We start from the raw sequence: 22,114 nt of genomic DNA on the forward strand, positions 1-22,114 counted from the left end.
TTTCCCAAAAGTCTTTACCACATCTGAAGATGTGACCATGAATGGTGGGTTCTGTGTGTGCCCACTAGTCAGTTTAACACCCAGTGGTTCGTTGTTCAAGACCTCGAAACGGGCAAAGAATTTGAGTTTGTCAGGTGTGATGTGGCTGTCAGTGATCTCACCCCTGCTTCTGCTCCGATAGTCTGTGATGTTCTGTAATCCCTGCCACATGCGCCGGGTGTCAGCAGTAGTGTAATGACACTCCAATCTCAGTCTGTATTCCCTCTTGGCAGCCCTAATGGCTCTTCAAAGATCGTACCTGGCCTTCTTGTAGTCACTGGCATCGCCTGAGACGAATGCAGTAGAGCGGGCATGCAGCATGGATCGAACTTCACAGTTTATCCACGGCTTTTGTTTGGGTTATATCCGGATCTGTTTGGTGGGCACAGTGTTCTCGATGCAGGTGCTAATGTAACTGGTTACTGCTGACGTGTAGTCACCCAGGTCAACAGTACAGTCCTCGCGCATGGCAGCATTCTTAAACACCTCCCAGTCAGTGCAGTCAAAGCAGTCCTGTAGCATCTCATCAGATTCTTCAGACAACACTTTAACAGTTTTACTCACTGGGGGGGGGGGCTTGCTTGAGGAGCTGTCTGTATGCAGGGTAGAGGAACACTGAGATGTGATCAGACTGTCCGGAGTGGGGATGGGGTGCAGCCTTTAAGAACTCCAGATAAGTAAAGTAAAAGACATATGACTATTTGCATGAAAAATATTTTTAAAATATTTAATTATGCCACAGTTACTACGAAAGCCAACTAAAATGATAGGAAAATTAAGGGTCGCTGTCTTTCGACAACGGCTGAAAACATTGCCGTCAGAATATAGCGTCAGTGACAATAATAAACCTTATTTAGCCATGGTGGAAAAAAATCAATGCAAAAACACATGTCAAGCAAACTGGTTAAATAGTTCAAGTTCAAGGTTTATTATTGTCATAAGTACAAGTACCAGAAATTCTTGAGAGCTTCTCCACAGACTAACAAAAGATAGAACTGCACAAAAACAAAACAATAAATAATCCCAATAACAAAAAATTAACAGTAAAAATAAATAACAGACTGCCAGAGTCACTGAGTGAGTGTACTTAAAACTGAGAAAAGTTAAGTGACATGCAAATTTAAAGCTTTTCTCTGTCTTCGAATAGGGTTTTTAATTTAAAGTTTAAACAACTGTGTGTCAAATATTTACATCAGTATCGTATAATTTTAATGTACGCTAAAACTGATAAATATTTATACAGATATATTCAGAACAAAAAAATGATTAATCGCATTTTCTTCTGCTAGCAGAGAAAGCATCACTCAGCGCACGAGCTACAGAACTTCCGGTTGGTAGAATTCCGCCCAACAGTCAAACGTGGACCAATTAAACAAAGACAAACCGCTGCTTAATGACGTAAAGAGAGTCGTCATAAAATGTGGACCAATCAGCGGCGTCAGTTTACGGCGTTGGCAGGCGGGTTCCTGAGGTTACAGGGGCAACGAGATCTTCGCGGAACAGCCGGGCTCGTGGATCCAATGAGATCACGCCGCGTCCCGGGCCCTATGGCGAGAACGAGCCGGCGATCTCAGGCGACGAACTGAGCCGTTCAGCAGCACGTTGGGAGGATGCACTGAGGGACACTCAGACAATAGTTCTCACTTTCCAAAACAGACCCTCCAAAACAACAGCTGATTATCTAAATTTCTCGTCATTGTACACTGACTGTGTGTAGATTATTCGCTTGCCTCTTCCAGCAGAATAAGCACTAAGTAGGTAAGTTGTGTCACTTCAATCAGTGTCTTGGTCTCCAGCAGCTCTGCGCTATCTGCCGCTTCTGTTCTGTTACTGTTCTTCTTGGAGCGCTGTTCTACTTTACTTTGCAAGACCAAGCTGCCGGCATAAAACACACGCGGCTGTTCTGTTCCGTTGGCGATTCCGTAGGCTGGTTTCCCTCAGGAAGTCGGTCGTGTGCGTGTCGCGTCGCGACTCGCTGATGATGGTGATGCGCGTGTTGTGGAATTGGAGTAAGTTTTTACCCAGCAGCGCTGAGATTAAAAGTTTCATCGTAAAGATAATAACATAATAATATCAGACTAAATGATGACCCGTGTGTTTTCTGTGTGCGCTCGCGCATCAGCATCCTGTGAGGAAGGCGAGCTGCACACGTCACTGTTAGGGGGCTCGAACTTTCCACGCGCGTGCTCACCTTCAGCGGGTATAACACACACACACACACTGACTGAAAGCAGTGGACCTGCGACAGGCAGACGCACGTGTCCGGTACAGAGTTGCATCTAGATCAGTCGGATGTCATTAGAGATCCATTCATACATAACATTGTACAAGTGACTGGCTCTAATTGTATAAGAATAATCTCAATTAACCCCACGTGTGTTGCTGTAATGAGTGATCTGGTGACTTTTAGTGACCTGACATGTAGAAATGCATGTAGAACACAAGGGAGGACGGTACCTGCTTTGGGCAGCCTTTGCTGCCATTTGTCCCTGTGTGTCCTGTGTCCATCTTCAATATTTTAAGGCCTTTTTTTGTGTCGTGAAGCCCTGGATCTGTTGCACGGTGGGTGTATGAGGGTTCAACGATGTCGGTATTATTCTGAATTTTTGTCACTGTGGATCTCGGATGATCTGCCCACCGCTGGTTAAGGGAATGCGAAGATGAGCATCGCAAAGGCAGGTGAGCTACTTAAGAACTTGACACATTAGACCACACGTGACGCGGCTTATTTAATGCTTTAAAGTTTGCGTTAACATTTTTAAATGTCTATACAAAGGCGTTACACTGTTAATGTGCTATTTCTGCCATGCGGCCCCTTGTCTGATCGGGGTCGCAGGTTCCGGAACATGCAAGGCCTTACAATGTGCATTGAAGCTATTTGTGAACGCAGGTAAATAAGGGAGGTTATAGCGTGTGTATACAGAAAGGTCACGGTTTCAGAAACAATGCATCCCATTAGTCAATCCAGAACTGTAACGTTGGTAGTTTCTGAAAATTCTAAAGTTTGGTCTCATGCACAAGCAAACGGCTGCTGTTATCATTTTGGAGAACTGGATGTTCTTCCGTTGTCCGCGGAGTGAGCGCCTTCCTCAGGTAGGAAGAGCATCGGGTCTTCACAGAAGCCAAAGTGGCCCTCTTCTGGTGTCACACCTGGCCCTTTTCTCGCTGCGCTACCTGCCCACCTGGTCTTTTCATGCCAATGTCTCATAACAAAATCCCATCTTAAAATGTCATCTGCCTTGGTAGGTATTGTTGCTGGCTCCTTTAAAGTGCGTCCCACCTTTTCGTCTGAACGATACGGGCTACCATTAGTCTTTAAAATGAAATTTGCATTCCACTTTCCCAGATTTGAATGTGCTGGATGAAGTGGTTCAAAGTCAGCGATAAATAAAATTACCTGATTTTGATGATGCATTACTGCTTTGCAGGTAGTGACCATGAAGAGCAAGCTGACTTTTATAGCTTTTTACTGCCTTGTCCTTGCCCTGCTGCCTTCCCAAACAGGTAAATAGTAGTATTGCTTCCACTTGTGAGATAAGACACCAACAGCATTGAGATGTAACTGAATTGTCAGGTTGTTATTGTATGTTTACCAAAGAAAGTGTGATAAGGGATAGATGGATACATGTTTTATGGGGTTCTATTATATCCCCATATTACACATTTGGTAAGCCCATGTACCAGTGTTAAAAAGTACTCCTTATGAAATAGGTGCACAACTTAAAACGCCTGAAAATGATGATAATGGATTAGAACTATTACATCAAAGAAATGGTAAAACAAGTGTTCAGATCACCCCTGGATTTTTGACCTTGTTTCATTGAGAAACAAATGGGTGCCAAAGCTTGGAAAATTTGCACCTTAGTGTCAGTGTTTGCTACACTTAACTTTGTGCCCGTACACCTTCTTTCTTTATGCAGCATCTGTAGCAGTAATGTCGGTTGACTTGGGCAGCGAGTGGATGAAAATGGCTATAGTTAAGCCAGGTGTGCCCATGGAGATTGTTCTGAACAAGTAAGTTTTAAGCGTTTATCTTTTTCGGTATGTCAAACAGAATGTTGTAAATGTGGGTCTGATTTATGAATTCAAGTAACAAAGTGAGGCTTTTTAGCCTTGCACTGAGTTATACATTATCAATGTTTTGTTTTGTATTAGTAAACTCTTCCTTTCTTTCTTGGACTGCAGGGAATCGAGGAGGAAAACTCCAGTGGCCGTGTGTTTAAAGGAAAATGAGCGCTTGTTTGGGGACGGAGCCTTGGGAGTTGTAAGCAAACGATGTTCCAAACTGAATTTGTGTTCATATAGAGGCAAATGCATAGATATGCTTTTGCTTAGCTTGTTGTTTGTCGTTTTCTGTTCAGTCAGTGAAGAACCCGAAAGTGGTGTACAGGTACCTGCAAGACCTGCTGGGGAAACGGTATGATAACCCACAAGTGGATCTGTATCGGAAACGCTTTCCTGAGCACCAGCTCGAAAGAGACGAGAGCCGTGGCACAGTTCTCTTCAAGTTCTCGGAGTGAGTTTGGTCTCGGTTGAATTTCACGGTTAACTGTGTTGGGTTTTACGTCTTGTTCTGCGAAGTAATATACTTTTGTCTGATAATGGGTTAAGGGTTTAAAGTACTTTCTCCTGAAGTTGGTAATAATGGTCATCATTATTACTTGATATTTACTGCTTTAGCTTTTTTCTTTTTTTCTTTCCCCAAAGCAATGTACCATATGATATTTGCAGGATTGTCAGCATGGTGACGAGGGCCCCATACCTTTGTCTTATCATTTATGTCCTTCAAGGTCACTGCCCCCCATTTGCAAGCGTTTCCTGCTTAATCTGAGTTCAACAAATTGTCATTGGGGGACCCAAGCAATATTCTGGCCTCCTTGAAAGAGTACAGCTCTGAATTCCTGTGCCCCTTGAGGTTTGCACACAGTTATTTACAATGATTTACCAGAAACACAATGAAAATACTAGGATAATGTACTTTTACAACTCAAAAGTAAAGGGTAACAGTTAGCAAGTGTGGTTGTGTGGCTTATTGATGAGACCCAGAAAATCAGAATAGCTTGTAGAGTGGACTAAAAGGGACAAATGAAACTGAAACAAATGTTGCTATAATAAGCCTGTATCTTGTGAGTTTACTAGGGGGGAGATGTGTTCCTGGTCACTATACCACCTGCTGTCCCTATGCAGGGCTGTCACAGTGGGGTGAAAGGTGGTGACAATTATAGGGGCCCCCACTGCCCAGAAGGCCCCTCTAAATCCAGTAGTTGTGCTATATAGGCTCCTACTCTATGAATAATTAGTGACTATATTAGCTTCAGCTTGTATTCCTGAGAATTTAATGAAAACCACAAAAACAATTTTGTGAATTTTTTTTTTTCTTCCAAATATCTATTCTCCCCTTCCTAAAATGGTTTAGTCCGATGGGTGTTAATTAGTTCAGCTGTTGATGACAGACAGCAGAGGGACCCAATAAAATGGTAAGTCCCACCCCAGCTAGTGAACACGACCAATCAGAGTTGAGGCTGCTCTGAGAACAGTTGAAGTTAGAAGTGAAGAAAATGTAGGAGGAAAAACATAAATCTGGGTACCAGAAACATAATGAAAAGGAGGAGAGGGAGGCCAGGAGAACTGCTGGATCCCAGCCTATCAAGACCTTTAACAAGGCAGGTTAGTGCACTTTAAGGATGTCAGTGCGATGGGATGCCGTGAACAGATATTTCGCCGCCGGATTTACTTTCGCGAGAACAGGACACCTAATGAGACCTGCTGCCCCCCTGCCGGTACTGTCGCATCATTTTCTCATTAATGTACTGGCACGCACTCCCCTAATGATACACGGTCAAAGTTCCCCATCTTTTTTGCACGATCCATCTAAATAGAGTTGGTTTGTATAATGCGGAAAAAGTGGATATGTGCCGTGTCGCAAGGATTACAGACCTGTCTGTTGCTGATGTATTTGAGTTTTCTTAAAACATATCACAACTCACTTCTATTGGATGGATACATTAGCTTTATTTAATAATATATTGTGCAGTAGCATATTATTTTCAAAAATGAAGATGAGTAATTTTAAGTGGGTTTTATTTTACAATTGACTGCATTCTTTTCAATTTCTGAATGTTTACTTCAGGTGTTAAATACCAGACTGACTGGAAAGACTCATTATATTGCTGGTACTCTTTTAAAATTTCTTAATTTCTTGTCTTGTTTTATTAGTTCTCTTGAATAATTGCTTGAGGACTCTAAACATCTTTCATAAGAAGTTATTAATGGCTTCATGCCTTCATTTTGATCTAATATTTATCGAAACATTTTGTTTTGAAAAGTTTTATCATATTCCAAGTATGTAAATTGTCAAAGTAATATGATATAAAGCTTTTAAAATATGTACTGCAGCAAGAGTTTTGACTGTGACGTCATTCAATCCACAACCCCATTCTAAAGATGACTTGGAAGGTCCCTGTGGCACCGTTGATGTGGGGCCCCCATGCCCATATCTTATACTGTATATGATACGGGTGGAGGGTGGTGGGGGCCCACATTTTTCTTTTCCATGGGGCCCAGAACTCCTTAGCTACAGCCCTGTCCCTATGAACTAAAAAGGATATATTATCCATTTTCTGTTCCTCAGTGATATGCAGTATTCGCCAGAGGAGATCCTGGGCATGGTTTTGAACTATTCCCGTGGTTTAGCACAGGACTTCGCAGGTTAGTACCAAATCCCTTCTAACAGTGATAAGTTGTGCTTTGATTGTACCACGTTCCTTCACTTATCAAGGCTTATTCTCGTCCACAGAGCAGCCCATCAAAGATGCTGTTATCACAGTTCCAGCCTTCTTCAATCAGGCAGAGCGAAGGGCAGTTCTCCAGGGTGCCCAGATGGCAGGCTTGAAGGTCCTCCAACTTATTAATGGCAATACAGCTGTGGCTTTGAACTACGGGGTCTTCAGGAGGAAAGACATCAACAGCACAGCCCAGGTGCCCCTTTTCTCCTTAGACATATACTGCAGAATGGGATCCCATACCTTACCACAGCAATAACCAAAGTTGAATGAATAGATGTTGACACTGTGTAGGTGCTGTGGCATTTTGATGACAGTTCCCTCAGCATGATGCTCTCATGTCCCCTGTAGAATGTGATGTTCTATGACATGGGCTCTGGCAGCACAGTGGCCACTATTGTCACCTACCAAATGGTGAAAACCAAGGATTCTGGAACACAGCCACAACTGCAGATCCAGGGAGTTGGGTACGTCATGAAAGCCCATGCATCAAAGTTCCAAGCTGCACCATGACGGACTTGGGCTCCTTTTCAACCAGGATAAGGTTGATGACCTGCTGTTACACTACCAAGCAAATGACTCTTGTCTCTGCATTCTGGGTTAATTCTGAAACTACGTGGTACTTACTTCAAAGGACAGGATATTTTTTTTTAACTGAAATTATCTAGCAGATCTTTCAAACACTTGCTTCTCCTGTGTAACAAGAACAAAAGGAAATAAAGTGAAAATAAGTTAATAGGAAAAAGCTGACTGTAATCAGGACAGCAGAGAAGGTGAATTGTGCTTCATCTGCTTCTCAGGTTTGACCGTACACTGGGAGGTTTTGAGATGGAGCTCCGGCTGCGGAATCATCTGGCCAAACTCTTCAATGAGCAGAAGAAGACCAAGAAGGATGTGCGGGAGAATCCGCGGGCCATGGCCAAGCTCCTGAAGGAGGCACAGAGACTGAAGGTGGTTCTCAGTGCCAATGTAGAGCACACGGCTCAGGTGAGAGTCCAATCGTTGTTGAAACTGTCTAGCCCTGCTCTGCCTGCAGCTACCCATCTTAACCTCAAACTGGGACAAGGAACATGGATTTTAAGAGGTTTGTTTTACTGGTTTACATGGTTTTACTTAGAGGAGTTGCTTTGATTTTGAGAATACTCTTACCCCACAGTTAAACCAACATCAAATTTATGCCTCTTTGACAATGTTCAAGTCTTCACATGAAGTCTTAAACAGGCCCTTCTAATAATGTGAAGTTACCTTTTGGTCACTTTTTTTTTTTTTTTTTTTTTTTTTTTTTTTTAAATACAGTTGTTGAAAGGCTTTTTTTTTTTTTTTTTTTTTTTTTTAGTGAACGACTAGCAAAGTTTAAATGCTAACTTGCAGACAAACATAGAAACACTTAATTTTTCTGTTATTGGCATATTGAGGACAAGTGCAGGGGTTTCAAGGTTGTCTGAATGCTGTAGGTTGAAGGTCTTCTGGATGACATTGACTTCAGAGCAAAGGTGATGCGGTCTGAATTTGAGGAGCTCTGTGCAGATCTTTTCAAGAGGGTTCCTGGACCTGTGCAAGAAGCCCTGAATTCAGCAGAGATGTCCATGGTGAGTGCAACCGAGCCTCTTTGCTTCATCACGCGATATATCTGTGTGTGGGAACCATAGGTGTGCTACATTTGTGTACCTTTATATCCTCTCCAGGAGGAAATCGAGCAGGTCATTCTGGTAGGCGGAGCAACGCGAGTCCCGAAAGTGCAGGAGATTCTGCTGAAAGCTGTTGGGAAGTATGTTTTAACTAGACTGTCATTTTCTATAAATTACTATGAATGTTTTGGATTCCTGCAGTACTGTGAGGACACTCGGGTCCCGGGTGTTAACGCAGTGTACTTCTGTAGGGAGGAACTGGCGAAGAATATCAATGCCGATGAAGCAGCGGCCATGGGGGCTGTGTACCAGGCTGCAGCACTTAGCAAGGCTTTCAAGGTCAAGCCTTTCCTGGTGCGAGATGCCGCTGTGTTCCCCATACAGGTGAGCAGCCAACAGGATAAATTTTTTTTTTAAAAAGAACTGAAGCAGTGTGAACACTGTATGACATGCTCTTTTGGTTACTCTAAGGTGGAGTTCACTCGAGAAACTGAGGAGGATGAAGGGGTGAAGACCCTCAAACACAACAAGCGTGTACTTTTTCAGAGGATGGCTCCATACCCCCAGCGCAAGGTCATCACTTTCAACCGTTACACAGATGACTTTACCTTCTATGTCAACTATGGCGACCTTAGTTTCCTCAGTGCTGAGGACCTCAGGTAATCAGTTGTGTCAACAGTGGAAATGGGGCACACCCGTTAAATATTTAAGAAGCCTTTCCTGTTCAACACATATCTAAACCTTTGTACCAATTTGTTTAGATTAGGCCACTGCCCACATTGATTCACCTGGGTACAGTTAATTTTGAAATTAATACCCCTGTGTGAATGAATGTGCCATGATTCTGTCTTCTCAGGGCATTTGGTTCTCTAAACCTGACCACAGTCAAGTTGACAGGGGTGGGCAAGAGTTTTAAGAAGCATGAAGATGCAGAGTCAAAGGGCATCAAGGCTCACTTCAACATGGATGAAAGTGGAGTGTTGTTGCTGGACAGGGTTAGTCCCTCATTGAAATGTCACTCACTCATCCTTAAATATTTTTTAATATCTTCTACTGACAGCTTATTTAATAAGATTTATGCATCCCTTCAGGTGGAGTCAGTTTTTGAGACCATAGTGGAAGAGAAAGAAGAAGAATCAACATTAACAAGTGTGTTTTGGCATTGCATTGTATCTAAGTTATATCCTTAAGGGCAATTTTGACTTTAGTTTGATCTTCACGTAATTCAAACTTATGACTTTTAATTTTAGAACTTGGAAACACCATCTCAAGCCTTTTTGGAGGCGGGAGTTCAGAACCAAGCACTAATATAACAGAGCCTGTTCAGGTGGGGCTTTTGAATGTTCATTTAGTCTCCATTCAGTCAGATTTTGTTGCCCCCCCCCCCATGACTTGAACATATAGTACTGTGCAAGAGTTTTAGGCACTTGGTTGGGGGGGGAATGCTGTAAAGTGAGAATACTTATGAAATTAATGCTCTTAATCAGACTTCCTACAAGGCTTACTAACCATCCATTGTCATCAACCACTTGTCCCAAGCAGGGTTACCACAGGTTTGGCTGGGTCTTGCTGTCTGATGGGTCTGGGGGTTGAGTCCTGCTTGGGGTACCTTGCGCCCTGTGTTGCTAGCTTAGGCTCCAGTTTGCTGTGACCCTGCTCAGGACAAGTGGTCTCGGACTCTGTGTGTACTTTCTTTAACATACAGTATTATAGTAAGGGTTTTGTTCCTTTTGCAAAAGGAATGCTTGGGAATCTAAAATGTGCTCTTTCCCATTGATGCTAACGCAGAAGACATTAAATAACCCACACATGCATTGTCTGAAACCGCTTGTCCCAAGTGGGGTCGTGGTGGGCCGAAGCCTAACCTGGCAACACAGGGTGTAAGGCTGGAGGAGGATGGGATGCCAGTCTGTCACAAGGCACAATAAGCAAGACTTGAACCCCAAACCCACCAGAGAGCAGGACCCAGCCAAACCTGCTGCGCCCTCTCCATTAAATAACTAAAATATTTTTGTGAAACATCTAAGTGCCTAGACTTTTGCACAGTACAATATACCTGCCTGCATCTGAGTCATGGATCTGCTCACCTTGTCCACCCACCCCTTTGAACATGAAACCAGGATGAGGAGGAAGTCCCTCCTGAGTCTGGAAAAGAGGAGGAAGGAAAGGCTCAAGGAGAGAAACCATCACATGAGAAGCAAGATGCTGAGGAGAAAATGCCAGAATCTCAGAGTGAAGAAAAGGAGAAGGCAGAAAATGAGAAAGCAGACAGTGGCTCAGATTCTCAGGTGGGAAGGATTATTGCAGCACTAATCATCTTCACTGCATTGTATTAGACTGAGTGTTACAGGTGATGCACTACTATGTTCACTCAGTCTTCATCGAATGATTACAGAAGAAATCATTTGTAATCAGTTACCAGTTCTGTGACCAGGTCCTTAAGACAAAATTGTGTTGTGTGGTTTTTTCCTTTTTCTCCAACCCCGCCCTTCCAACAGACTGAAAAGCAAGAACCCGTAGGTGAAGAAAAGTCTGAGGAAAAGAAGCCAAGTGATGAAGAAGTGAAGCCGGAGGACAAAGACAAGAAGGGCAAACCCCAGAAGAAAACCAAGATTTCTGAAGAGATTGAAGTGGAGCTAGAAATTAATGACATTCTCAACCCAACTGCAGAGCAGATTGATTCTTCCAAGAAAAAGTAAGTTTTAAAGTTCCAGGTGGCTTGTGCAGCAGTTGCACACAGCCAAGGAACATAAGACAACTGGGAGCAGCTGACAGTGCAGTTGGTAGAGCTGCAGCCTTTGGACCCAAAGGTTGCAGGCAGAAATCTCACCTCTAGCTGTAGTACCCTTAAGTGAGGTACTTTCCCTCAATTGTTCCAGTAAAATTACCCAGCTGTATAAATGGGTAAATAATTGGAAATGGTTTAATGTTGTAAGTTGCTTTGGAGAAGGGCATTAGCTAAATGAATATATGTAAATTTAATGTAATGGATGATTAAAGCACACTTCATGTTCCTTCAGGCTGCAGGATCTTACTGATCGGGATCTGGAGAAGCAAGAGCGGGAGAAGTCCCTTAACAGTCTGGAAGCATTCATCTTTGAGACTCAGGTTTGGGAAGCATCACAGATGTCTTTTCATCCTGTTCCAGGATGATGACACTAATGAGTTAATGGGGATGTGTTTAACTGTTGAGGGATCCAACTGATTCCTTTTTTCAAAAAGTATTTGTTGTGCTTAGGTAACTCATACATAGTATGGTCAAAGAATACAGTGAATTTCAGGGTTCTTCAGGAAGGTAGTAGGCATTATCCGCGTCTACTGGACCCGCGTTGCGTTCATTTTCTTCCTGCATTGCTCATCCATTTGGTGTATGTTTTGATCACACCTTGTATATTGTACCAGTGCTTTGGGAAGTTGAACCATCCACACTTTTCTAACACCTGAAAAAAATGGGGAAACTACTGTTGCTGGGGGTTGTATTACAATTCAGTGCAATTTCTGATCATTGTGGTCAGTATCATTGTGGCCTCCCTTCAACAGGATAAGATGTACCAGGATGAGTACCAAATGGTGCTGTCAGAAGATGAGAAGGAGGAGATTTCCACCAAGCTGAGTGAAGCATCCAGCTGGATGGATGATGAGGGGTACACAGCAGGAACAAAGGAGCTGAAGGAGAAGCTCTTGGAGTTGAAGAAGCTGTGCAAGTCCATGTTCTTCAAGGTGGAGGAGCGCAAAAAGTGGCCTGACCGATTGGCAGCACTTGACAGTATGCTGAACCACTCCAGCTTTTTTCTTAGGTGGGTTCTTGCATTTGTGTGGGGGTTTTTTCTCCTTCCCCTTTTTCACACGCACACACCGGCTGAAACTGCTTGCTTGTCCCAAGTGGGGTCACAGCAAACCGGAGCCTAACCCGGCAACATAAGGCTGGAGGGGGAGGGGACACACCAAGGACGAGATACCAGTCCATCGCAAGGAACCCCAAGTGGGACTTGAACTCCAGACCCACCACTGAGCAGTACCCAGCCAAACCTGCTTGCCACTGCTCCCCTGTGAATATTCATATAGATATAAAATGGAATTTTCAAAATTTGGTCATTTTGTGTATAGTGATTTGTCAAGCATTAGACACCACCAATCAGCTTTGTTTTGATGCAGGAGTGCCAAACTCATTCCAGAGGATGACCAGATCTTTACAGACGTGGAGTTGAAGACTCTGGAAAAAGTCATCAATGAGACTATTGTAAGTAAGACCTTTGCTTGTCATAAATTTTCACTTTTCGTTTCAAGAAGCGCACTGCTGCTCTGACAGGAAACAAGGTTGAGGGTTGAAATTTGGCATGTCCTGACTTACAATGGTAACAGTCACTTATGTCTGTCACAGACCTGGAAGAATGAGACGGTGGCCGAGCAGGAAAAGCGCTCTCCCACTGAGAGGCCTGTCCTGTTGTCCAAAGACATTGAGGCCAAACTGGCACTTCTTGATCGTGAGGTCAACTACTTGCTCAACAAGGCCAAGTTTGCTAAACCAAAGGTCAAGGCCAAAGCAAAGAACAGCACCAGCACAGAAAATGGCAAAGCCAATAGCACAGAGGCAGATTCTGAGAAAGTGGTCCCACCCATAGATGAACCAGCTGCTGAGAAAGCTACAGGTACCATAAAGCTTTGTCTTATATCATTTCCATCTCTATGCATGGGGTGGTAGCAAGCGGGTGTACCTATGCGCCCCTCTCAGGGGCAGATTTATGTAATCAGATGTAAAAACTACACTCAATGCCACCCCAGAAGTTCCAGGAGAGGTGGAACCAGGTGAAAAGCCACCCATAGAAGAAAGCACGGAGACGGGGACTAATGCCGATCACCAAGAGCCTTCAGAAGGAGCAGCAAATACAGGTATTTCTGTCACACTGGAGGCATATAGTTAATTTGTAGTAATTCATACTACAGTGTAGCTGAGTAATTTTTCCCATCAACTCCAGTGAAAGGAATTTTAATTTGAGTACCAGGTAAGCCCCCCCCACTTTGATTTTTCAGAAGGTTGCAAGTGATCAGTACATCAGATTCTGCTTATAGCGTTTTAAATTTGTATAGTGTCAAATTTGCTTTAATGTTTTTGATATTAAAATGCACTGATACAAAGTTGCTAGCTATTGATGACATTACAGTACCTGACATTGGCCCCCTTCCTGTGAAATGGAATTTTTAGAACTTGTTTCCTTTGTTAATTTGCAGATTCAGCAGCAAACAATCAAGAAAACCATATAGGAGATGAATTATAACAACTGGAACTCTGAAATATTTCATTGTATTTATTGACAATGTTTAATTTTGAGTTACATTTGTTTTGCTCCCCTCTAACTTGAACCAAGATGTATAATTGGATCATCAGACCTTGAGTTGTACTTTTTTGTGGGTTTATGGGGTTTTCCTTTCTTGTCATTATTCCTTCCATCACTTCCAGTCAGAACTTGTAGACCTGTGAAAATTGTAGTGATTCTGGGACCCTTTTTTTTCTTCAAATCAAAAGGCTTGATTTTGTTGTCGTTGGTTTAGTTTCCTGCATTGTTTTTCAGTACATATTCTTTATAATGATCATGCCCTCTAAGCATTGCTGTCTTGTACTGTAGACACAGTCATACTTATCAAAGTACTGCAAGTGTTTTAGCTGATGTCCATATTTGTCTGGAGGGTTCTGTTAAATTTTTGGTCTTGGTTAGTTCTTTTCCTCCTCCCAATAATTTGTTTTCATTTCAAGAGTTTGCAATTGGATGAGTTCACTTCCTGTACCTCAAACAGTTTCAGATTTTTCATCTGTTCCAGTTAAAAATGTATTACTTGGAAGCAACTGAATAAGACCAGATTTAGGGTTTTGTCTTTTTTGGGGGTGTTGCTGAATAATTCCCAACTTTTTGCCTTTGAGTTGATGTAAATGTATCTGTTGGATTATAAATAAGGGATGCTCCATTTTGCCACAGCACTTCAATGGCCACACAGCTCATTTAGTCTAAAATCTAATACTGTATAGTTATTATCCTGGCCTGGTAGAATCCTATCTTAGATTTCTTGGACTTTAAAATGTATAGATGCCCCTGCCTTGTGTTCCTTCAGTTCAAAAATGGATAAATTGTGAAAAGATCCTAAGTTTTTTTTTGTTTTGTTAAATGCAGTTCAGAATGTATTGCATGACTAAACATAGTTGGTATGTTCCTTTTTCTGCAGTGCTGTGTACATATTGAAACTGAATGTGCAGTTTAGGGTTGACTGTGGTACACTGTACAAATCCCAGAATGGTATTGGCGCTGCCTGAGTGCACTGACTTAGGAAGATGGTCTCCCTTCTCCCATGTTCCATGTGCTGCTGCCAGAAAGGAATTCAGAGCTCCTGCAATTTGCATCAGTGCAGTCTGGAAATAATAAAAATGGAAATACGGTTTGACTGTGGGATGGGAAAGAGGTTATCAATCGATTTGTTATGAAAATGTTAATAAAGAATTTTTTTTTTTTAAAGTGGCTCCGCAATTGACATGGCCAGGAAAAACCTGTTTTCTGTACCCCGATGGACTAGGTTTCTGCAATGGCAATGAGATGGTTTTCTGATATTTGCCAATTTTTTTAAAAAAAAAAAAAAAAAAAACCCTATTCGGGCAACGTTTGAGAAGGGTTGGGTCCTCTCTGATCCTGGAGGCCCAGAATGTGCTCATTTTAGTAAAGCCCCCAACAATTTTAAGCATGTTGGGGGAGTGCTAATTTTCTTAATGTGACTAGCTTTTGCGTTCTCCATACCGAAGTTGCAGGTTAAGCAGAGAGAAGAAAAATGCGTACACCCGTTGCGTTGCCTTAGCAACCAGAGAAACAACTCATTTTAAATAATTGCAGCTAGGCTTTAGTTTCTAACCGTTCCTACATCAGTTGACTGCTGCACAGCTGAAATCAGAATGAATACAACTATTGACTAGGATGTTTCTCTTTTTGGTTCCTTAAATTAAAACATTTTATTTTCCACAAATCCCATGTCCATGTGTATTCTGAAACACCACTTAAAAATGAAGATATTAATGGAAGCATACTGTATATTGTATTTGCCATTTCAAAGGCAGCACTGAAAATAACAGCGGTAAAGCCCCAATCCACAGAAGCACGTTGCAGTCTCTAATGTATTACTGCTAATCTTGGAAATCTTGGACAGTATTTAAAATAAATTGTTTTCCATTATAGGGTGCAGGTGAAGAGATGTACGTAGCATCTAGTTCCGACAGTACTTTTGAGACAATGTATGCCTTCAAGCAGAATAATAAATGCTTCCTATCATGCAGTGGTATATATAATGCATGTTGTGCTGAACTATGAATATGACCGTGATGTGTTCCTCAGAGTGCCATCTTTGGATGTCACTGGCTGAGCTCCCCCTTGGCTCCTTTTGTGCTGTCCCCCCACAGCGCCTTCTCCTTGCCCTGACGCCTATTTGAAAGCAGCTGGAAGGTCAAGAACGCCACCATGGCGACGCAGATGACGCCCACTACGCCGGCAGCGATGGCCACTCCGACCACAGGAGTGTCACGATAGGGCTTCTCTGCGACTGTAAAGAGAGGGTGCATGCACACACATGCGCACATGAACACGTCATCAGGCTCTCTTAAAAAAAAAAATCACGTGTCTGCGTCATTATTAATTCTCTTCTTTATATGTTAACTTCTCACTGAAGATTGAGACAGACTTGTGTCTCGTCAATTTCCAATATGAGTGTTGCATATTTTTGTATGCATATGGTGTAAGAATGCTTCTACATTTTGTTTCTGTCAGAAAATAGAAGAGGGAGAGCTTACCTTGAGCCTCTGGTCCAGGTAGCTCTGCTAAATGAATAGAAATACATGAATACATGCTTACATTCATACAATATCTGAATATACATAAATATATATGTAAACGTAGTGGAAGAGTAGGACATGTAGAGTACTCATTTTAATCGTTTAAGTTGCTCAGTCGAGTGTCAAAGTAGATGTGCAGCTGGATATTTAAACCTGACTCACAGACACGCGTGATCTCTCTGTTGTAAGAATCTGTGGACAAGGCTGTCTTACCGCTGTCCACTTTTGTGATGATTGGACCAGAGCTCACTGTGGCCACATCACTTACACCGGTTGCTTGTGAGGACTTAACATCTCGTTTGGTCCTCGCAACCACTGAACAGTTCTGTGAAGGAAAAACAAACAATACAAAAACACCTCCCCTTTTACGGTCACAAATATATTAATTTAATTTCTTGTTTTGTGTGCATTTTAGTTTTCAGATACTAAATTGGAAAAATTAAACAACTGCGGAGAATGCCTTTGATGAAAAGTACAGATCAGTCCAGCTGAAGGGCACTGAAATAATTGTATAAGTTAAGTTATTATGGCGCCATGAGCTTAGATGCAGTTTAAAACGAGTTCCACTGGACATTTCGGGGGGCTCAGCACGCAGTTGGGTGCTCAGTTAAATGTGATTCCCATGTGAAAAGAAGCACAAGTTTAGCTAAACCGCAGGTGACCTTGAAGTGCTATCAAGTTATGCAAAAAAAAAAAAGAAGAAAAAACTTCTACTACTTTGCAACTAATAAATGTATGAACTCAGCTGAGCTTGTTTCAGACTACTAATAAGTTTACATGTATTCATTTATCTGGTGCTTTTTTCCCAAAGCAACTTACAATGTTAAGGCATTTACAATTATTTACCCATTTATACAGCTGGTTAATTTTACTGGAGCACTTTAGGGTAAGTACCTTGCTCAAGGATACTAAAGCCTGAGGTGGGGGTTGAACCTACAACCTTTTGGGTTGAGTAGGAATAGTCCTAACCACTATGCTGGAAGGCCTCAGTTTACAACCCATGCAGCTTACAACAGCTGTTCAGTCAACCTTATTATACAGTATTATCTCCAAGTCTCGACGTTCCACCTGCTGTACGATAACATCGGCCGGGACAGCTTCCACAAGGCACTGTATTTCTTATTAACTCGGTCACTGTGTCTACCAGCAATTGTCTTTTATTTACAAAAACACTTTTCGTTCATGGTTGCATTCAAGTTACTTTTTTCAAAGGGCTAATAAGTGGAAATGTGAGTGCAGAACAGAAAAAGCGAAAGAAAACATTTAGAAATGAAAGTGAAAATAATAGTTCAGGATGGATAAACGTGTACTTATAATACTGAACTTTATTTGTATTTTTATTCTACATTAGTATTATTTCAGCATGAAATTAGTGAAAAATATAACAAAGCCCTTTTATACAACATTCATGTTAATTGTTTGTATCCTCATTATTCGTGTACTACTTTTAAGGAGATTTGTAACTCACGGAGAACTTGATTTTAGATGAGGTTGTCGAGATGGAACGGCCATCATAAGTCGGGGACCACCTGTATTGTCCTCTAGACTTTGTTAATTGACGAAGACAATTTTTCTTGTTCGCTCAGAACTTTCAATCTGTCCTGAAGCTGACTTGTTGAACTTGAAAGAAACTAATGCAACTAGTCTTTCTGCTTTCCGTAATTTCCGTAGAGCATGTGGTTTTCACTTACTGAAGTAGCTTTAAATTTTCATTCATGTTAATGGCTGATGTGTTCTGTGAGCCAAATGTAGAGCCATGTCCAGGTAGCGTGACCTTGACCTCAAGGGTGGTTCAGTTACCGGCAATAAGGAGGGGCAGATGGCCTTCTCGCAGAGCCTCGTGGCACAATGCAGATAGAAGACGGACACGGTCATATTCTTGTGCTCCACAAAGCGGAAGGCCTCAAAGGAGAAACGAGCTTCTTGTTTTCCTCCATTTGCTATAATCATTGTTTGCCCATCTCGATTACATCTGAAACAGGAGGCACAATGTAGCAGCTCGCTGTACAATGGCATACCTTTGGCAGCTTAGGCAACTCTCGCTTTCTGAAAGGTATCAGCTGGATTCACCACGAGTTAATGGACTTACCCTACAAAAAGATCGTAAGACGTGCTGTTAATGGGGAAGGGGCTTGTTGTGGCATAGCATCGGTCCAGCAGAACGTTGAACCTTTAACAACATGTCGTGAGCCAGGATGAGCACAAAGTGTGTTTTATCCTTTACAGGATATGAATGACCGCGCTGAAAAACTATTGTGGGCGCTACAGCAGGGAAATGGAGGCCATACTAGTCATGTGTGATGAGAAAACTGAGGGAATACAAAGTTTCTAATACTACACTGCACGTGTGAGACAACTGGGTTTTTTTCTCGGGGAGATTCCCTAAGAATGCTATTTTGGTTACACACAGACTTGGAAAAATTCAGAATGAAATCATTCATTTGTTAACAATAACACCCAAAATACCCATAGATACCTCTCAGTGAGATTTGTGGCCTTGACTTCTACGAAGATCTTTGTCTTCAGCTTCAGGCCCCCTTCAGGTATTTTCAGGTGCTTTAAATAGTTTCCATCCTAAGAATTGTAAGAAAAGATAGTTACCGTATGGAACTTCAGCTGCACATTTTGAGATTCATTTCCCAGGGCAAAATTGCAGTGATTTAATGGCACAGCAATAAAGTACCACATTACTGTTTAATATTGTCAGACATTTTCATAAGAAAGCAAGAGCAAGCATTGTATAATGTGAGCAATAGATTTGAGGTTTGGCTACAAACAGAGGAGTGGTTTAGTTTATAAATACCTCGTAGAGCTGCATGCTTAGTGTACTAATGAAACTTCCATTATTGTCCTTGACTGCTAGGCTCACCCCAGACCTATTTAAAAGGAGAGCGGAGATGTACATTTGATTCTAACACACAACATCTATGAAAGACTTGGACTTGAACTGAACAATATCATCCAGGTCAGTGCCATATAAATGAAATGCTACTCCAGTATTTCCAAAACTTAATGAGAGCAGTGGATCTCCAAGTTATTTGTTTGTGCAGTTTACAAAACTCATTAGAAGAGTTTTCACATAATTAAGAAGCTAGATGGCAGAAAATTCAGGTAAAATACTAATAAAAATTTTCCTTCAGTTATTTTTTGGACATGCTTTTTAAGCAGAAAAGAAAAAAAAATATAAACAGACTCACACACTCAAATCTGTATTGTTGATCAGGTACTGTAGTGGATATCGACAGGAGAAAAGGTACATCAGCTCTTGGCGGTAGGTTATAGTGCCTGCGCTGGGATCCACAGAAACGATGATTCCCGAAATGTTGACAGACTGAACACTGGAATAATCGGAGAAGTGACCGGTGCCCACTTCTTGCGTGATCTTTGTCAGAAAGAGTAGGGAGTGCAGAGACCATTGTGACAGTCAGGTATACAGTAACTCATAAGGTTCATTCACAGGATGTGTCCAAACAAGGATAAAACGATACACCTTCAGTTCAGGCTTGGTGTGGCAAAATTTGTGTAATACACATAGAGTGGTCTTTCTAAGACGTAGCACCTAATCTTTGAGGATGTTAAAATTAACATTTGATCTTTTAAAGGTTAGTATTTGATTATTAATTATAAGTGCTGTTCTCCTATATTTGATTTTTGTGTAAATAGTTCAAAAGAGTCCGATACCTTCATGCTGTTTGAACAGGCAGAAATGCCTTCTTCAGTTATGGGGAAACTGAACTTTAAAACGGGTGGATTGACTGACCAGTCAGCTCTCCCATGGCACTCTGCCTTTAAGTATTGTGCGTTGAGAGACATCAGAGATTCGTTGTATCCTCCATAGTACACTGGACACAACAGGATGCTCAGCTCCATTGTCTTTGTCCCACATTTCACTGAAATGTCAGAGTTCACTGGAAGAACACGAAGAAGCCAGAACAACCAAATTACAGCCAGAAAACAAACAATTGCAGAAAGAGGACAGTACCAGACAAAGTGCCCTGATCCCCCTGAGTAGCCAAAATGAAAATAATGACCAACAATAGGTCTTTGGCAGAGAAGCAGCTCCTCCTGTTTCTTGGAGGTTCCCCAGGCGGCCGATTGAGTTCCAGAACCAAAAAAAGAGACAGTTGAGAAATTGGGGGATTACAGAGTGATGAAAAAGAGAGGACTGACCTGGCTCCCTGAATGTAACATGTGAGAGGCAGTTATTCTGCGCATCGCCATGGAGGACCAGGCCAAGCTGAAACACAAGCAAGGCCAGCCACATTGTCCACAAACTGGACGAGAGAAGATGAACACGGATTAGGAGGACCCTCCTTATGAACTAATCTCGGTATCTTCAAGAAAATCATGGAGGCTCCATAAAAACCACGGAGTGGTTAAACACAGTTGCCAACGTTGTATTTTTCATAGTGTTTTCTTTAATTTAATATATAGCTATACCTGGCTTTTGAATAAGTATCAAGATACCATACTAATGAATTCTTTAAAATTAACTGGAAACCTTTACACACATTGTACTGGAATTAGAGTAGAAGAAATTAATACAATTAAGAATTGAGGAATTAGAGCTGAAAAGGTTGCAGATTCAAAAAGAAGACTGCTGTTTCCAGCATGGCATTGCCTGCACAGTTCTAATTCGTAAATAAGTAATGTTTAATTTTATTTTGAGTAAGAGCGTGGTAAAGGTATTTGTTACGGAAAAACAACAACAGAAAAAACAAAGTACTACTTTTCTTACAAAACGTAAATTTTCGTAAGGGATGCGTATCTTAGGCATTCCATAATAAAAATAATAAAGCTTCATTGAAACAGTAAGACATCCTTCTAAAACATTGATTTTTACCAAATGCTTTTGAAAGTCACTTTGACTTATTAGCTTATTAGATGAACTGTAGAGGAAAAAGTACATTACCTTAAGCAACCAGGTTGGTACTTCTAGTCTGTCTTCCCTTCTGTGCACTTATGCTGCTGGAATTTATACTCTGGTCCCCCTTTTGAGCTACTGGGTGTGAAAAGGGGCACGAGAAACAAAACAGGAGGTTATGAGAAAAATGGGATGCCAGAAGAGGAACATGAGCGCTTTATATCTACAGGATGTTCTGTCTCATTTGCAGCACAAGCATATTTTTGTCGCAGGTATGTAACCTTTACATAAATCTCAGTATAGAAAACATGATGCACTAATTGGATACATACACATTGTAACATATTTAACATGTTAATGTGAAATAGAATATGAAGCAGAAAAAGGGAAACAAAAATCTAATGGGGAGAAAGCAATGAAAAAAACAAAAGTACACTATGTTTAACAATGATAAAGATTAATGATAAATATTAATATCCTTATTTGTGTGGCTTTTTCACTATACTGATTTTTATATTGCCAGAGAGGGAAAGATTCAGTTCTAGTTTCAAGAAGGGATGTAGCAGTTTGTCAGTTACTGGAGGACCAAAAATATTAATTATGGTGCAACACAAATATTGGGGGGTATATTACACTTGCTTGAACCTTTCACGAACACACGTATCCTCCCTGTTATATGTTTTCAACGGTATAAAACTATAATTGTGTCTTGTATAACTGGACCACCACGGTATTACTACAGACCAACTTTCAATGTGTGCTTCAAGTCCAACTACTTTCCAGTGTTTCCTGTCAGGGTGTGAAACTCATCACAATTTATAAACAAATATTTTTACAAGGGAACACACCTGGAAATAGGATACTCTGGTCCACATAACTTGGACATTATTTCATTCACTTAGACACCAGCAAGTGTAGTATTTCCAGAAGTGCAGACAAT

General features: G+C 41.5%; 2 protein-coding genes across 4 annotated transcripts; one reads left to right on the plus strand and one right to left on the minus strand.

Moving 5' to 3' along the window:
* Positions 1–1,467: 1,467 nt before the first annotated feature.
* hyou1 (hypoxia up-regulated 1) lies at positions 1,468–15,763 on the plus strand. 3 transcript variants are annotated; one of them, XM_018755481.2, is made up of 24 exons: positions 1,476–1,797; positions 3,468–3,543; positions 3,960–4,053; positions 4,225–4,303; positions 4,401–4,555; positions 6,671–6,747; positions 6,836–7,017; positions 7,173–7,288; positions 7,622–7,808; positions 8,276–8,410; positions 8,507–8,589; positions 8,701–8,833; positions 8,921–9,108; positions 9,306–9,444; positions 9,541–9,598; positions 9,700–9,776; positions 10,570–10,737; positions 10,948–11,144; positions 11,470–11,557; positions 11,990–12,246; positions 12,605–12,689; positions 12,831–13,098; positions 13,232–13,339; positions 13,679–15,763. In XM_018755481.2, the coding sequence occupies exons 2-24, from the start codon at positions 3,477–3,479 to the stop codon at positions 13,723–13,725; spliced, it is 2,988 nt and encodes a 995-aa protein (XP_018610997.2). In that variant the 5' UTR covers positions 1,476–1,797; positions 3,468–3,476; the 3' UTR covers positions 13,726–15,763. The 3 variants fall into 3 exon arrangements, with proteins under 3 accessions (XP_029106825.1, XP_029106824.1, XP_018610997.2); XM_029250992.1 differs by having other exon boundaries at positions 1,468–1,797; positions 9,306–9,598; positions 13,235–13,339; XM_029250991.1 differs by having other exon boundaries at positions 1,475–1,797; positions 9,306–9,598.
* Positions 14,594–20,583, minus strand: LOC108936066 (zona pellucida-like domain-containing protein 1). The gene is made up of 9 exons (XM_029250993.1): positions 20,481–20,583; positions 19,992–20,218; positions 19,508–19,692; positions 19,114–19,186; positions 18,787–18,884; positions 18,400–18,480; positions 18,111–18,282; positions 16,479–16,635; positions 14,594–16,015 (listed from the first exon to the last, which is right to left on the minus strand). The coding sequence occupies exons 1-9, from the start codon at positions 20,572–20,574 to the stop codon at positions 15,834–15,836; spliced, it is 1,269 nt and encodes a 422-aa protein (XP_029106826.1). The 5' UTR covers positions 20,575–20,583; the 3' UTR covers positions 14,594–15,833.
* Positions 20,584–22,114: the final 1,531 nt, after the last annotated feature.

The sequence above is a fragment of the Scleropages formosus genome, chromosome 4 (genome assembly GCF_900964775.1).
Source record: "Scleropages formosus chromosome 4, fSclFor1.1, whole genome shotgun sequence".
Lineage (NCBI taxonomy): Eukaryota > Metazoa > Chordata > Actinopteri > Osteoglossiformes > Osteoglossidae > Scleropages > Scleropages formosus.

What these genes read in the sequence shown, in the direction of transcription:
- hyou1 (XM_029250991.1), top strand. Translation starts at nt 3,477, where the DNA reads ATGAAGAGCAAGCTGACTTTTATAGCTTTTTACTGCCTTGTCCTTGCC. An exon ending in ACATCAACAGCACAGCCCAG is followed by an intron (nt 7,018 to 7,172) that starts GTGCCCCTTTTC and finishes TGTCCCCTGTAG; the next exon opens with AATGTGATGTTCTATGACAT. An exon ending in ACAGTGGCTCAGATTCTCAG is followed by an intron (nt 10,738 to 10,947) that starts GTGGGAAGGATT and finishes CCCTTCCAACAG; the next exon opens with ACTGAAAAGCAAGAACCCGT.
- LOC108936066 (XM_029250993.1), bottom strand. Translation starts at nt 20,574, where the DNA reads ATGTGGCTGGCCTTGCTTGTGTTTCAGCTTGGCCTGGTCCTCCATGGC. An exon ending in CCTGTTCAAACAGCATGAAG is followed by an intron (nt 19,693 to 19,991) that starts GTATCGGACTCT and finishes TTTCTGACAAAG; the next exon opens with ATCACGCAAGAAGTGGGCAC. An exon ending in TTACAACAGAGAGATCACGC is followed by an intron (nt 16,016 to 16,478) that starts GTGTCTGTGAGT and finishes TTACAGTCGCAG; the next exon opens with AGAAGCCCTATCGTGACACT.